This window comes from Athene noctua, chromosome Z (assembly GCF_965140245.1).
Source record: "Athene noctua chromosome Z, bAthNoc1.hap1.1, whole genome shotgun sequence".
Classification (NCBI taxonomy): domain Eukaryota; kingdom Metazoa; phylum Chordata; class Aves; order Strigiformes; family Strigidae; genus Athene; species Athene noctua.
Genome location: NC_134077.1, coordinates 40,636,092 through 40,652,319, shown reverse-complemented (window position 1 = coordinate 40,652,319; position 16,228 = coordinate 40,636,092). Strand labels below are relative to the sequence as shown.

The 16,228-nt window shown below is 44.4% G+C and overlaps 1 protein-coding gene across 3 annotated transcripts in view; it reads right to left on the bottom strand.

Annotated features, from left to right (window-relative positions):
- The window catches only part of LNPEP (leucyl and cystinyl aminopeptidase), a 101,171-nt gene that overhangs the window by 44,107 nt on the left and 40,836 nt on the right, over positions 1-16,228 (bottom strand). For 2 of the 3 annotated variants that reach the window (XM_074932990.1, XM_074932989.1), the window contains 2 exons: positions 14,994-15,038; positions 13,797-13,935 (listed from right to left, as the gene is read on the bottom strand). In XM_074932990.1, coding sequence (XP_074789091.1) covers positions 13,797-13,935; positions 14,994-15,038 — 184 coding nt within the window. The remainder of the gene's footprint in view (positions 1-13,796; positions 13,936-14,993; positions 15,039-16,228) is intronic. The other variant, XM_074932992.1, reaches the window with a different exon arrangement.

Here is a 16,228-nt window from a genome sequence, read left to right as displayed (position 1 = left end):
TCTATGCAGACTGACACAGAGGAGGAAAAAAACAAAGGCGCTGAAAGCATCTCCACACAAACCGTCACTGAACCAGAACAGCCTAAACCGATTGCATTTGCCCCCGTGCAGAAGAAGAAATCAAAAAGCAAATCAGTCCACATAGTGACTGACGAGGATGCAGCAGGACCTTTGTACGCAGCAGAAGAGGCAGAGCCAGAGATCATCACTCAGTCGCTATCCCTGGGTGAGCTGCGTGACCTGCGGAGGGAATTCACCCGTCAGACAAACGAGTCTATCCTGACCTGGTGTCGGGGTAGGCAGCGGGTCTGCTGAACGCCTGGCAGAGCAGAAGGAATTTGACCTTGGCCAGATCATCCCGTACCCGTGAGAAGTCTGCATGAGGGAGAGCATACCACAGATAAGGAGCAAGGATAGTGAACATCTGCAACAAGAAACGTGAAACTGTTGAACATAGATAAGGAACTGCGTGAATCATGTTCAGAAGTAAAAACTTTAAGAAAGCTATCTAATCATGTACCGTTGCTATGGGTGTACCGTTGCTAAGGGCTTAGCCAATTATGTTAGAGCTTGCAGTAGTTGTAGAAGATATAAAAAAAGGATGTAAAAGAGCAATAAACGATTCCACTTCTTTTGCTTCTTAATTAATTGTCAATTGTCGCATGACCGTCTCGACCACGACAATTGGTGACCCCGACGTGATATGATACAAGTGGAACATAGGGGATTTTTTATGAGCTGCAGGGCGAGGTGCAGTGGAGACGGAGACCGGTGAAGCTGAGAGCAGAGGAGATTCTGCCTGGTCCGGACCTGACATTTTGACACCTTCGTACAAGGTGAGCCACCGGGGAAAACTTATTAAGATATAATATGGGGCAGCAATTAACTAAAGAGGAGGAGACAATTTTGTCTGCCTGGAAAGCCCTTTTAAAAAGAAAAGGGGTTAAAACCCCAGAACAAAGCCTGAAGAAAATGTTGATATGGAGTAAGACGCAAGGCTTTGAAGCTAACGTAACCACTGCATTTAGTGTGACTGTGTGGCAGAGAATAGGCGAAAAGCTGTGGGATGAAGTTTCAAAAGGACAGAAAGAGGCGTGTGAGCTAGCAACTACATGGCGCGTGCTAACTGAGACGCTGAAGGAGTGGAAAAAGGAACATGATGCTGAAGGAAAGAAAGAATCCACTCCTGCTTCTAGTTCATTTGGTCCTGGTCTCAGTTATGGTGATCCCACACTGTCTGCAGTAGCGGGTCGAAAACCATTGACAGGAAAAAGCAGGGGGCATTCTCGTCCACCTCCCCCTGTGCCGATACAGGAAGACCCTGGAGGGGCTTCCCCCTCGCAGGATTCTGATACGATAAACGTGACACCATCAGCTCCCCCGGAGGAGCCAGCAGTATGTAGTGAGTCTGACAGAGACTCTGAGGGTGATGAATCTGGCACTAAAGAACTTACTAACAGTTTGCGAGCGTTGAATCTGACTGATAAACAGACAGAACAAAAAGCTTCGCCATGGACACTTCCTCCAGCCACTGTGACTGTCCTTCCTAGATCCCCAGAGCAGTTTTGGGAGGGTGTTCGTAAATATGCAGCTGAGAGTGGTAACTGGGACTTAGTAGAGCGAATCACTCCTGGTTCTTCCCTCCTGTCCTCCTCCCGTTCAGTTCAACTACAAACGCAGGCTTTCCCTGTTTTTAAAGCTGCTCCTGCTGTGAACGCCTGTCGGCAGCCACGGCAGGCTCTGCAGGGCTGGATGTATCCACCTCCGACACAGTAACAATAACTACTAAAGAGATCGTTAAAGTACCACTCGAGGCTGTTGGGCCCATAGGGCAAGGACTAAGTGCATTGTTAATTGGAAGATCCAGTAGCACTTTAAATGGACTCATAGTACATGTTGGAGTTATTGATGCAGATTTTACAGGACAGATTTGTGCCATGGTTTCAACTCTTTTTCCACCAATAACAATACCAAAAGGTACTCGCATTGCTCAACTTGTTCCATTTTTGAGTTGTGTTTCAAAAGCAGAACAGCGCCTGCGTGGAGACGGCAGCTTCGGATCTACAGGACCTCCGCAGATCTGCTGGTCACAGACTTTGTCATCATCCCGACCACACATGGTGTGTACACTATCAAATCGTGACCGATCGCCGACCACAGTAAGGCTTGCTGGGCTCCTGGATACTGGAGCTGATGTGACTATCATTGCTGATTACCTGTGGCCACCGACCTGGCCAACGGAAGATGCAGGAGCAGGGGTACTAGGGCTGGGAGGGTCCACACGAGCTAGAACGGCAACCACGCCAATTCTTGTTACCAATCCTGAGGGCCAACAGGCAACTGTCAAACCGTATGTGACAGCTGCCCCTCTCAATTTATGGGGGAGGGATTGCTTGTCACAATGGGGGGTAAAGATTACTACGGATTTTTAACAGGGGTCACTGTTCTGCAGGGCGTTAAACGACCTACACTGGAATTAACCTGGTTAACAACTGACCCTGTGTGGGTAGATCAGTGGCCCCTGCCAATTGAAAAGTTAAAGGCCCTGCAAGAATTGGTACAAGAACAGTTGGTTGCTGGACACACTGAACCCTCTCAGAGCCCTTGGAACACTCCTGTATTTGTAATCAAAAAGAAATCAGGTAAATGGAGGTTTTTACATGACCTGCGGCAAGTTAATGCTGTTATGGCCACAATGGGGGCTCTGCAGCCAGGTATGCCCTCACCTGCCATGATCCCTCACAATTGGGAAATCATAGTTAGAGATCTGAAAGACTGTTTTTTTACAATACCATTAGCTTCTCAGGACAAAGAAAAATTTGCATTCTCTGTGCCTTCTGTTAATCATGCAGAACCTGTACAAAGATACCACTGGAAGGTGTTGCCGCAGGGCATGAAAAATTCTCCAACAATATGCCAATGGTTTGTGGCACAAGCATTGTCACCTGTACGGGAGAAATTTCCCACCAGTTATTGTTATCATTATATGGATGACATTTTGTTGGCATCAAACAGCGAGGAGCAGTTGTGTGACATGGAAAATTTGACTAGAGAATCATTGCAACAGTATGGATTGATTATTGCCCCTGAAAAAGTGCAAAAGACAGAGCCCTGGAAATATTTGGGGATGACAGTTACTAACAATCAGGTTATTCCCCAACCTGTGAAACTTGACCTCGAGGTTAAGACACTCAATGATGTGCAGAAATTAATGGGATCTTTGAATTGGATCAGGCCTTACCTCGGGCTGACCAATTCACAACTGCAACCATTGTTGGAATTGTTAAGTAATTCCAGTGATCCAACAGAACCCAGAACATTAAATAAGGAAGCACTAAGTGCAATTCATATTGTGGAGCAATCTATACACAAAAAATTTGTTTCTCGAATAGATCTGTCTCAATTAGTACAATTCTTTGTACTAATTGACAAAACTGTGCCATTTGGTGCCCTGGTGCAGTGGAATCCTGAGTGGAGTGACCCCTTACACATTTTAGAATGGATGTTTTTACCATTTAGACCACAGAAAACTGCTCCTGGATTGTTTGAGTTAATTGCTGATGTGATTATAAAAGCTAGAAAACGCTGTTTGGAATTAACAGGCCGTGATCCAGGTACGATTGTTTTACCTGTTCAGAACTGGTATTTTGAGTGGTGCCTTGCAAACAAGTATGAGTTACAAGCGGCCTTAGCGGACTTTCAGGGACAAGTGTCTTATCATCTTCCATCACACCCGCTACTAAAATTTGCTCAAGAAATACAATTCGGTCAGAAGCACTTGAGCCAGCCAGAACCTGTCAAAGGCCTTACCGTATTTACGGATGGATCAGGAAAGACTGGTAAAGCAGCAGTGGTGTGGTATGAGAATGATGTCTGGAATAGCAAGGTTGTTTACCAAGAGGGTTCTCCACAAATTGTTGAATTACGTGCGATGACCCTTGTTTTTTCTACCTTTTCTGTTCCTATTAATATTGTAACTGATTCAGCTTATGTGGCTAACTTAGTTTCCCGACTGGACAAAGTAGTCTTAACTTCGTCAAGCAATCAAATGTTATTTGAGGTTTTGAGAGAACTCTGGAAAAACATTCAGTCGCGCACAGAACCCTATTTTATCATGCACATCCGCAGCCATACCACCTTACCTGGGTTTTACACAGAAGGTAATGCCAGAGCGGATGCTCTTGTCTCTGCAATGACTTTGAGTACTGTTCCTAATATGAAACAACAAGCTGTTCTATCACATCAATTTTTTCATCAAGGTTTTCGAGCTTTGCGACGGCAGTTTGGTTTGTCTCATTCTGAGGCTCGGTCTATTGTTGCTGCTTGTCCTGATTGTCAAGGAACTCATACTCCAGCGTATTTCGGTACTAATCCCAGAGGTATTCAAGCTTTACAGATTTGGCAAACTGATGTTACTCATATACCTGAGTTTGGTCGACAGAAATATGTTCATGTTTCTGTTGATACTTATTCACATGCTTTGGTGGCAACAGCACATAATGGAGAAACAAGTAAGGATGTAATCCGACATTTACAGAAAGCTTTTTCTGTCCTTGGGGTGCCACGTCAAATTAAAACAGATAATGGTCCAGCATATGTTTCACAGAAGGTTCAAACATTTTTTAATTTATGGGGTGTTACTCATGTTACGGGGATTCCCCATTCCCCAACAGGACAAGCAATTGTCGAGCGTGCACATGGCACGCTGAAAAGGCAGCTTCAAAAACAAAAAGGGGGAATGGTTGGGGAACCACCTCAGGCATGTTTAGATAAAGCAGTTTATGTTCTTAATTTTCTTCATTATGGAGATGTTGTTTCCACACCTCCTATATTGCAACATTTTTCCTCTCTTTTTTCGAAACAGAATGTGAAAGAGGGTGTTAAAGTACATGTAAAGGATTTAGTTTCTGGTCAATGGAGTGGACCATGTGAATTATTAACCTGGGGTAGGGGTTACGCTTGTGTCTCCACAGATGCTGGTCCTCGCTGGGTTCCTGCTCGGTGTGTTCGGCCTGTACTGGAGTCTACATCAGGGTGAAGGCTGGGTAGTGCCGCAACCAAAGCAAAATGTATGGGTAACTTTGGCAAACATGACACAACAGGATACCCTGTGTCTTGCCACTGCAACCCCTGAAAATCCATTTTCCACGTGCTTGGTAGGAATACCTGTAGACACATGGCCGAACCCAGTGCCGGTTGCATCTCTTTGTGACTCTCCAAAAACCTGTGCAAACAATTGGGATGGTGTGTATGCATACCTCCCGCAAGTTACTCAGGAGCCTCAGGAGTTAGAATTGTTGGGATCTGTTATGATGGATGCATGTGTGTTTTTTAATTATTCTTATGCTAATCCTGCTCGTCGAGGCCAGAATGTTAATGCAATCAGCACTCTCTATCGCAATGCAACAGCATGGTGCAATTATATTGCACCCGAAGCTTCTCTATCCTTTAACATACCTTTAGCACTACCCCCTGGTGTGTTTCTGATTTGTGGAGACAGAGCTTGGAGTGGTATCCCATCAGCACTGCACGGCGGACCTTGTAGTCTTGGTCGCCTTACCCTGCTGACACCAAGTTTGTCACAGCTTGTAAACATGACTCGGAAGCATAACCGGGCCCGGAGAGCTGTTCATTCATTTGACAGTCAGTGCAACGATAATGTTGAATTTTGGAATTCAGGCGAAATCATAGCAACTGCTCTCTTAGCCCCAATTGTTGGTGCTGCACCTGCTTTAAGAACTTTGAATAAATTAGGCTGTTGGCTTAGCAAGCAAACCAATACTACCTCTATAGCTTTAAGTGGTCTTTTAACTGATGTTGATAGTGTTAGGCATGCTACCTTACAGAACAGGGCTGCGATTGACTTTTTGCTTTTAGCACAAGGACATGGTTGTGACGAATTTGAAGGGATGTGTTGTATGAACTTGTCTGATCATTCTGAATCTATTTTCAACAGTATTCAGCAGCTGAAAGATGGAGTGCATCGCTTAACAGAAGATGATGGTCTTGACTGGCTAACAAAGTTGTTTAAAGGATGGGGGTTATCGGGCTGGCTAATCTCTTTAATCAGAACTACTGGAATGATCCTGTTAGTCGTCATAATTGTGCTCCTAATGTTGCCATGTATCATCAGTCTTCTGCAAAAGGCCCTGCAGAAGGCTGCTCATGCAATATTTGTAGCACAAATACAAAAAGGGGGAATTGTCGGGGTAGGCAGCGGGTCTGCTGAACGCCTGGCAGAGCAGAAGGAATTTGACCTTGGCCAGATCATCCCGTACCCGTGAGAAGTCTGCATGAGGGAGAGCATACCACAGATAAGGAGCAAGGATAGTGAACATCTGCAACAAGAAACGTGAAACTGTTGAACATAGATAAGGAACTGCGTGAATCATGTTCAGAAGTAAAAACTTTAAGAAAGCTATCTAATCATGTACCGTTGCTATGGGTGTACCGTTGCTAAGGGCTTAGCCAATTATGTTAGAGCTTGCAGTAGTTGTAGAAGATATAAAAAAAGGATGTAAAAGAGCAATAAACGATTCCACTTCTTTTGCTTCTTAATTAATTGTCAATTGTCGCATGACCGTCTCGACCGCGACAACTTGGCTGCTCCACATCTGGGACACTGCAGCCAATGACACCATTCTGGACGGAAGTGAGGCCAGGCAACTGGGATCTCTGTCCCGGGATGTGGTCATTGACCAGGGGATCGGGAGAATCCAAGAAACTCTCAGCCTCTGGCAGCGACTGCTGACAAGTGTAAGGGACAGGTACCTTTGTAAAGAAGACCTCCAGGTGCACCAAGGAAAATGGAGCACAATGGAACAAGGTATCTGGTGCCTGAGGGAATTGGCTGTGCTGGAAATAATTTTCTCAGAAGACAAGATATTTCCTAAGAGCCCGGATGGTGTCCAGTGCACGTCACAGATGTGGTTGAGGTTCGCATGCCTTGGACCAGAGATGTACTCTCTGTTACCTGGCAACGCTGCAATGAAGGGAGGGCGAGGACAGGGTGGGCGTATTGGTCAACAAACTGAGAATTTACGAGGACACTGTCACAGCCCCATTTCGCACCCATGTCTTGTCCGTAGAAACAAGGCTGGCTGAGCAAGTCTGAAGCTTGGTTGAAGAGGGCCATCAGAAACTGAAAAAGGAACTTAAGGAAGAGATTTACCACATCTCGCCAGAACCAACAAGAGTCTCTGCCATTAGGAGCAGGCGTCCCCCAACCAGGGAGAGAGGATACACCCCACGAGGTAATCTCTGTTTTTTTCTTCAGGAACATGGAGAAGACATGAGTAAGTGGGATGGAAAACCCACCTCCTCTTTAGCAGCCCAGGTATGTGAACTAAAAAGAGGGACAACTACCACAAGAAGCTCATCTAGAGTCAACGCTGCTCCACTCTCTCGCACACAGAATTCCAGACGGTATAGGAATGATAATATGACCGATCCCCTTGAAGGGACCTCAGGATCATATTCACCGGAGGGAAGCACATGTACCATGACCAGGAATAGAGGGGCACTGCCTCTAGCCAGGTAGAGGAAAGGGATAATTGGATCTTTTGGACTGTGTGGATCCGATGGCCTGGCACATCTGACCCACAAAAATACACAGCTTTGGTTGACACCGGTGCTCAATGTACTCCGATACCATCAAGGTATGTGGGAGCAGAACCAATTTCTATTTCTGGGTAACAGGAGGATCCCAGCAGCTGACTGTACTGGAAGCTGAAGTGAGTTTAACTGGGAATGAGTGGCAGAAACACCCCATTGTGACTGGCCCAGAGGCCCCGTGCATTCTCGGCATAGACTATCTCAGAAATGGATATTTCAAAGACCCAAAAGGACATTGTTGGTCTTTTGGGATAGCTTCTGTAGAGACAGAAGATACCAGACAACTGAGCACATTGCCTGGCCTCTCAGATGACCCCTCTGCTGTGGGACTGCTAAGAGTTGAAGAACAACAGGTGCAAATCATCACAGCAACAGTGCACCATCGACAATACCATACCAACAGAGACTCTGTGGTTCCCGTCCATGAGATGATTCGTAAACTGGAGAGCCAAGGGGTGGTCAGCAAGGCCCATTCACCTTTCAACAGCCCTATATGGCCTGTGCGTAAGTCCAGTGGAGAATGGAGGCTGACAGTGGATTACCGTGGCCTGAATGAGGTCACGTCACCATTGAGCACTGCCGTGCCAGACATGTTAGAATTCAGTACGAACCGGAGTCCAAAGCAGTGAAGTGGTACTCCACTACTGACGTTGCCAATGCCTTCTTCTCCATTCCTTTGGCAGCAGAATACAGGCCCGTTTGCTTTCACCTGGAGGGGTGTGCAATACACCTGGAACTGACTGCCTCAGGGGTGGAAGCACAGTCCCACCATTTGCCATGGACTGATCCAGACTGCACTGGAAAAGGGTGAGGCTCCAGAACATTTGCAATACATCAACGACATCATCGCGTGGGGAAACACAGCAAAGGAAGTATTTAAGAAAGGAGAGAGAATCATCCAGATTCTCCTGGAAGCTGGCTTTACCATCAAAAGGAGCAAAGTCAAGGGACCTGCCCGAGAGATCCAGTTCCTGGGAGTAAAGTGGCAAGATAGATGACGTCAGATTCCCACCGAGGTCATCAATAAGATCACTGTGATGTCTCCACCGACCAGCAAGAAGGAAACACGAGCTTTCCTAGGCGCCATAGGTTTTTGGAGAATGCACATTCCCGAGTACAGCCAGATTGTGAGTCCTCTCTACCTGGTTACCCGCAAGAAGAACGATTTTCACTGGGGCCCTGAACAGCAGCAAGCCTTCGCTCAGACCAAGCAAGAAATTGCTCTTGCAGTAGCCCTTCGCCCAGCCAGGACAGGACCAGAGGTGAAGAACGTGCTCTACTCTGCAGCCAGGAACAACGGTCTGTCCTGGAGCCTCTGGCAGAAGGTGCCTGGTGAGACTCGGGGTCGACCACAGGGATTCTGGAGCCAAAGCTACAGAGGGTCTGAAGCCAACTACACTCCCACAGAGAAGGAAATCTTGGCCGCCTATGAAGGAGTTCAAGCTGCCTCAGAGGTAATTGGCACAGAAGCACAGCTCCTCCTGGCACCCTGACTATCGGTGCTGGGTTGGATGTTCAAGGGAAAGGATCCTTCCACGCATCACGCCACTGACACCACATGGAGCAAATGGATTGCTCTCATCACACAGTGTGCCCGTATTGGAAATCCAAATCACCCTGGGATTCTGAAAATTATAACAAACTGGCCTGAAGGTGAGACTTTTGGATTATCTTCTGAAGAAGAGGAAGAGCTAGAGACTCGTGCTGAGGAAGCTCCACCATATAATGAGCTACCGGAGACTGAAAGACATTATGCCCTCTTCACTGATGGCTCCTGCCAAATTGTAGGCGCTAACCGGAAGTGGAAAGCTGCAATATGGAGACCCACACAACGAGTTGCACAAGCTACTGAGGGATGAGGTGGTTCGAGTCAGGTTGCAGAGCTTAAAGCCGTCCAGCCAGCTTTGGATATTGCTGAATGAGAGAAGTGGCCAAGGCTCTATCTCTACACTGACTCGTGGATGGTAGCTAATGCTCTGTGGGGATGGCTGGATCACTGGAGACAGGCCAGCTGGCAACGCAGAGGGAAACTCATCTGGGCCGCTGAGATTTGGCAGGACATCACCACCCGAGTAGAGAAGCTGACCATGAAGGTTTGACACATGGATGTGCACATACCCAAGAGTCAGGCGAATGAAGAGCATCGCAACAACGAGGAGGTGGACCGAGCTGCCAAGGTGAAAGTATCTCAGGTGGATCTGGACTGGCAGCACAAGGGAGAATTATTCCTAGCTTGTTGGACCCATGATGCCTCTGGTCATCAGGGGAGGGATGCAACCTACCGATGGGCCTGTGACCGAGGGGTGGACCTTACCATGGACAGCATTTCACAGGTCATCCACAGTTGTGAGACCTATGCTGCAATCAAACAGGCCAAGCGGGCGAAGCCTCTGTGGTACATTGGACGATGGTCAAAATACAGGTATGGGGAAGCCTGGCAAGTTGACTACATCACCCTTCCCCAAACCCACCAAGGCAAGCGCTACGTATTGACCATGGTGGAAGTAACCACTGGATGGCTGGAGACCTACCCTGTGCCTCATGCTACTGCCCGGAACACCATCCTGGGCCTGGAAAAGCAAGTCCTGTGGAGACATGGCACCCCTGAGAGGATCAAGTCAGACAATGGGACTCATTTTAAGAACAGGCTCATCAACACCTGGGCCAGAGAACACGGTATCGAATGGATATATCACATCCCTTATCATGCAACAGCTGCCAGGAAAGTTGAATGCTGCAATGGACTACTTAAAACCACCCTAAAGGCACTTGGTGGGGGGACTTTCAAAAACTGGGAAGTGAACTTAACAAAGGCCACCTGGATGTCAATACCTGAGGGTCCATCAATCGAGCTGGTCCTGCCGAGTCTGAACCCTTGCACACAGTGGATGGAGATAGAGTCCCTGTGGTACACCTGAGAGGTATTTTAGGAAAGATTGTTTGGATTAATCCCACCTCAGGTAAAGGCAAACCCATCCGTGGGATTGTCTTTGCTCAAGGACCTGGTTACACTTGGTGGGTAATGCAGAAAGAGGAGGAAACCCATTGTGTACCACAAGGAGACCTAATCTTAGGTGAGAACTGTGTGTAGGGTTTCATTGTATATATATGTGGGGGGGCGTGTGTAGAGTTTAAGGAAGGTATTGATTTGGGATGATGTAGATGATAATAGAATAAGGGGTGGATTATGTCCTGGGTTGCAGTGTATCCTATTACCATCCTCATGAGCTGTTGAAATCAGGTGGGGCAATGTTTCCTTGCCTCCCCCCCCCGCCCCCCCCTCCAGACTATCTTTCTGTTAATGGCCCATCAGTGCCATGCAGCATGACTCATTATCCCATTGTGCGATGCTCCACCCAGAGGGAGAAAACCAGCATTCCATCCTGAATATAATCTGAGATTCTGAATACCAGAGACACTCTCTTTTCCACTGGATTTCCAGAGGACAGGAAATGGCCACCACTGGACTTTTCTGAGGAAGAGCAGATCTTCTTTCTACAGGATCACTGCTTTGGGGGGACTGCAGCCACCATTCTACCAGACTGCTACCACCACCCTGATTAACAGGGTGTCAGGTTATATCCTGACTCTGTTTAACCCAGTGTTATCTGCCTTTAGATATATCTATATATTTTTTTATTACTTATTTATTTTTATTTCCCTATTAAATTGTTATTCTGACTTGGTGTCTCCCACTAGTTTGTTTTCAAACTAGCACACTCAGCAAAGCATTTACTGAAGAAGGCAGCTTGGAGGTGCTGCACAACCACATATGGTGGGGAAAAAACCAAAGTAGATATGCCTGCTTGCTACTGTGAGGGCTCTTACTTATTCTTCTGGTGCAGTGAATTACTACAATAGGCATTAGCAGACATACCAAAGGACTGTAGGCAGGTAACTGCTACCAAAATAGTAGAAACTAGGAACCTCAGGAAACACCCTTCTTGCTCTTGAATTGTCACCCACCATTCTCCTTTTGATAGCCAACCACAAATGACAGTGAAGAAGAGTTGACGATTATTTTGCCTGCACTCTACCTGCCAAACATTATCAATCAAACTGGCAACCAAGGCAATAGATGCCAGACACATACCAGATAATTCTGTCTTAACTAACAAAGGTGAAAATTGTCACAGAATATGCTCTCATCTTCTTTATAATGATGTCATCATATACCAGGATTAGGGTGGCAGTAAACATTCTATGGTAGTGTGGTGCAGCAGAATAACTGAAAATAAAAATACTCTTGGTCTTTCAGAGTACTCATTATCTGTGGAAGGTACACTGAAGATCAAGATAAGACTTTCAGCAACTATGTGCAATTAGCTCAGCAATGTCTGACACACACATGCAGCAATGGTATAGTTTAGTTTTTGTACATGAAGAACTATGGAAACTATTGAAAGTTGCCTTAGTCACTTGTCCAACCCCTAGCAGAGGAAAGCAAGCGAGGACCCTTTCTTGTTGACAGAAAACAGAAGAGCTGTACAGCAGAGTCTGTTTCTTCTTTCAGTGAAGAAAAAAAGCATCAAATGAATGGTTCTTAGGCCTGGACATAAACTAAAGTGCTGCAATCCTGTTAAAGTTGTAATAAACTATTGTAACTAATTTGCTAAATTAATCAAGGCGGGTTCTGTAATAAACTATTGTAACTAATTTGCTAGGTTGGGCAAGGTGGGTAGGATGCACTTGAATGATCTGTAAATATTGAACAATTAAATGTAAAGTATGCCATTCAGATTGGAACATTGTAACCTTGTCTCAGAAACCCCACCTAGCATTCAGTTGGAACAATGTAACCGTGTCTCAGAAACCCCACCTAGAGCTGACATGTAACTGCTGTTTGAAGAAAAGCCCGCCAAAAGCATGAGACTACGAGGCTTTTAAAAGATCCAATAGGAGAAAAGCGCGCCAGGAGACCAAGGCTTCGAGTCTTTCAAAAGACCCAATAGGAGGAGGACATGCACCCCAGCAACCCAAATGATCCAATGGAAAAGAGCAGGACAACTATCTGACGGGAGGAGATTGGTTAAAGACAATGGCACAAGAGTATAAAAAACGCTGCTTTTTGGAACTCGGGGTGCGTGTGGCAGAGTTGTGGCTCTCCATGCACCCAGCACTGCTTCGCCTATTGCTTCCCACCCTAAATCGATTGAACCCAAATAAAAATATATATTTTTATAAAAATTGGCTTTGTCTGATTATAACAAAGTAATGGTTAAGAATCACCACAAATCCAGGAATATTAACATTCATGCACTGTGAAAAAGATACTATTTCACAAGACTGCAGTTATTATCTTGGTCTGCAAAAACATAGTAGCTCCTTCAGCACCTGAGCTCTTGACAACCTTCTGGAACCCAAACTACACAGTGTATATGTCCCATCAACACCAAGGGTGTAATTCTTTTCATTACTGGTTAGATCAATGCCAGTATTAATGAGTTTTTGTTGGGTAATAAATGGTGGCATTGTTAACCTAATAAGTCTGAACTTACTACCTAGTTCAGACACAAACTAGGTAATAAGTTAGTCTTGCTGCTTTGTCTAAATGAATTAAGCTTCTATCAAGGTTTCTCCAAAGGCTGAATGACACAAAGTATCACTATAAAATTCAGATATGCTCTTAAAGATTTTGCCTGAGAAGATCTAGCTGAAGGAACTTCATATCCCTCATTCATATCTTGGGGTTGACTCTGCATTTATGCCCTACTTCCCCTCATTTAGGCTCAAAAGATCAGGCATCTCTTTCACTGAGACTGTTGTTAGTTACACAAACTATTGATAAAGATATTCCAGTATTCTGCACATGTGCAGTATCAGCAAACACAGAAAACTCAAATATGAATCTTAAGGGCTGTTGAGACTGATGTAGCTAATAACAGAACTGCAAAACAATGATTCATTTAAATTCAACAGGGATCCCTCCCATAGCCATTCAACTGTCTCTACAGTAACATCCTACACTGCACATTCAACAGTTCAACAGTTGTTTTCTCTGTGAAGTTACTTAGTTTAAGTCTTTGAGGGAAAGACAGTTTTTACTATAAAGTCATACAGTTTATAGCTTATCTGCTCAAGTCACTCCCCTGGATGTTAATGCAACAAAACCACAATGCAAAGCACTTAAACAGATTACCTAGGCAGCAGCTCTACTAAAAGTCCTCTACAAAAGCAGGTACCTTTGGCATATTTGACAGAGTTGAAAGTTTCTCATCTCTTTTGATCTTGATTAAAAAAGTAGCTTTAAATGCTGGTTCATCAAAGCATGGAAAAGCAGACCTTGCTGCAAGAGGTTCAAACTGAGTTGCTGCAAACCACCTAATGGGAAGAGCAGAGAAGAGCAAATTAAGAATTATGAAAAGGATGTCAGTTTAATTATGATAGAATAGACATTTCCTCCCAAAACTTTGTAATAGCTTGTTATGGGAGTAGTTTTCTGAATAGTAAATGACAGGGTTTGTTTAGTCAGAATAAATAACTTCTCAGAAGTCTATGTTCCTTCTCTAGGAACTGATTTCTGATATCTGTTTTGATACCAACTATGTACTGTGCTCCTGCAAGACAATCCTGGGAGCGCGACAAGAAGTTTGCAAATTGAAGTCGTTTATTTCATGGAGCTAAACAGTGGAGACAACTGTGGTTCATACCGCTTTGTGGTCATTGGTGGCTGTGGTGGTGGTGTTCTTTTAAACCTACTGACAAGCTACCCACAAGTTTGGGGGCTTTTCTTTTCTTCTGCACCATGACTCCAACATTTTTGGACCTACAGCTTTTCTGAGGAGACACACTGCTGACAATTCATAAGATTAATCTCCATGCCTACTTTCTCTAATGCTTCTCTTCCCCTTCACCAACAATCTAGAAGTTGGTGCAGTAAGTTTTTCTTTTTTTTCATTCACCCCAGGATTTTACAGAAAAAAATTAATAAAGAACCATTCTGCATAAAAGTATAAGTAAGGTCCAACTTTTTTTTTTTTTTCCATTTGCATCTGGCAACAGTGTGTTATTTTGCCATTTGATAATTTTAATGTCTTTGTGGCAATAAAAAGTCTTCAAAAGAAAATTAAGCTAAACTAGAAGAAAAGACATGTTCTTGCAAAAGCAGCTTGATAGCTTGAGTTTTAGACAGAAAATGCAACAACAACAGAGGCTGTCAAAGAAGCCTGCATTTGTAAAACCACTGACATTAAGTATACAGAGACAAAGCCCATGGAAATAGAAGAGGCAAGCAAGGCAGTGGAAATGATGGTATCAGCAAAGAGTTATGTGAAAAGGATTTGCTGGAAAGCACACAAGTTAAAGCATGTACTATAGCTTATTCCTGAACAAAAGCAGGTAGCACTAGACTAAAGGGAGACAATAACTCAGGAACTTACTGACAGATCACCTTTTTCCTCTGTGAACACCTACACATTCTCTTTCTAGTACAGCAAATACAAGAAGAAAACAAAACTTCAGCTACATCAGAATAGGGAAAAAAATGGAAATTCAAAAAGAGGCTAATTATTCAAGTCATTTTTGCCTTTGACATGAATTCTTACTCCCACTTCATGGTAATGCATGTCCTTGTGATAAGCTACTTAACTATTTTATTTCACTTTGTGGTTATGTTCTTTGGATGCAATCTACACCTTCTGTGATTCTTTATTGTCCGACACATTTCACAACACAGAGACAACTTGTGGCATTTTTGTTATAATCATGGAATTGTGAAGCCTATCAGCAGTTCCACAAGTTTCACAACAGATTCCCTCCAATGATTCTTGTTTTAAGTAACTGAAAACAAATGCAATCTCAGCATGATTTTCTTTCCGGAGAATAACTTTCAGTGTGTAAATGGTTGGGTTGGTGGTGCTAATGTAAGTTCCCCTGTCAGGAAACAAAATCTACTTACTAATATTTTGGGAATTTCCATACAAACTCCCTGTTGTTGCAAAGATTTGTAACACTGATGGGATTGATTTTTCTTGCTTTTTCTTTTACATCCCATTTAACTTTTCTTTTTTCTAAGCTTCAGATCTCAGCACTTCCTAGCACAAGCTGGTAAGTGTTTCATGTCTTTACTCTATTTATCACTTGTTTTGTGGGCCCTTCAAAACTACTCTCCTGTCAGCTGTTCCTGGACTGACCCATGCTGCTTTTTCCATCTTTCATTTATTGCACTGCTCTGTTTCTAGAAAACCTGCATGGACAATTATGTGCCAACAAAGGTGTGAACGCTCTAAAGTACATGACCAGTGTAAGGCCCATTTGAAGTAGGGGGTAATTTCATTAATCTTCTTGGTAAAAAGCACTGATTTACTATTTTAAAAAATAGTGTAATGCTTCCCTTTTTCCAGTCACTAAAGAACTTTGTCTTAATACCAAGACTTTCCAACTGTGGTAACTACATCGGCCAGTTCCCTTCAGGCTGTGAGATGCATGTCATTGAGTCCCATGGACTTGTGTATGTTCAGGTTCCGTAGATGATCTTGAATCTGATCTTCTCTTATGAAAGTAGGATTTAGTTGCCACAGTCCCTGCCTTGAGACTCTGGGACTGGAGAGATGTGGGAAGAATTTCCAAAGAGAAAAACTAAAAATCAAACAAACAAAAAGCCACACTACAGCTA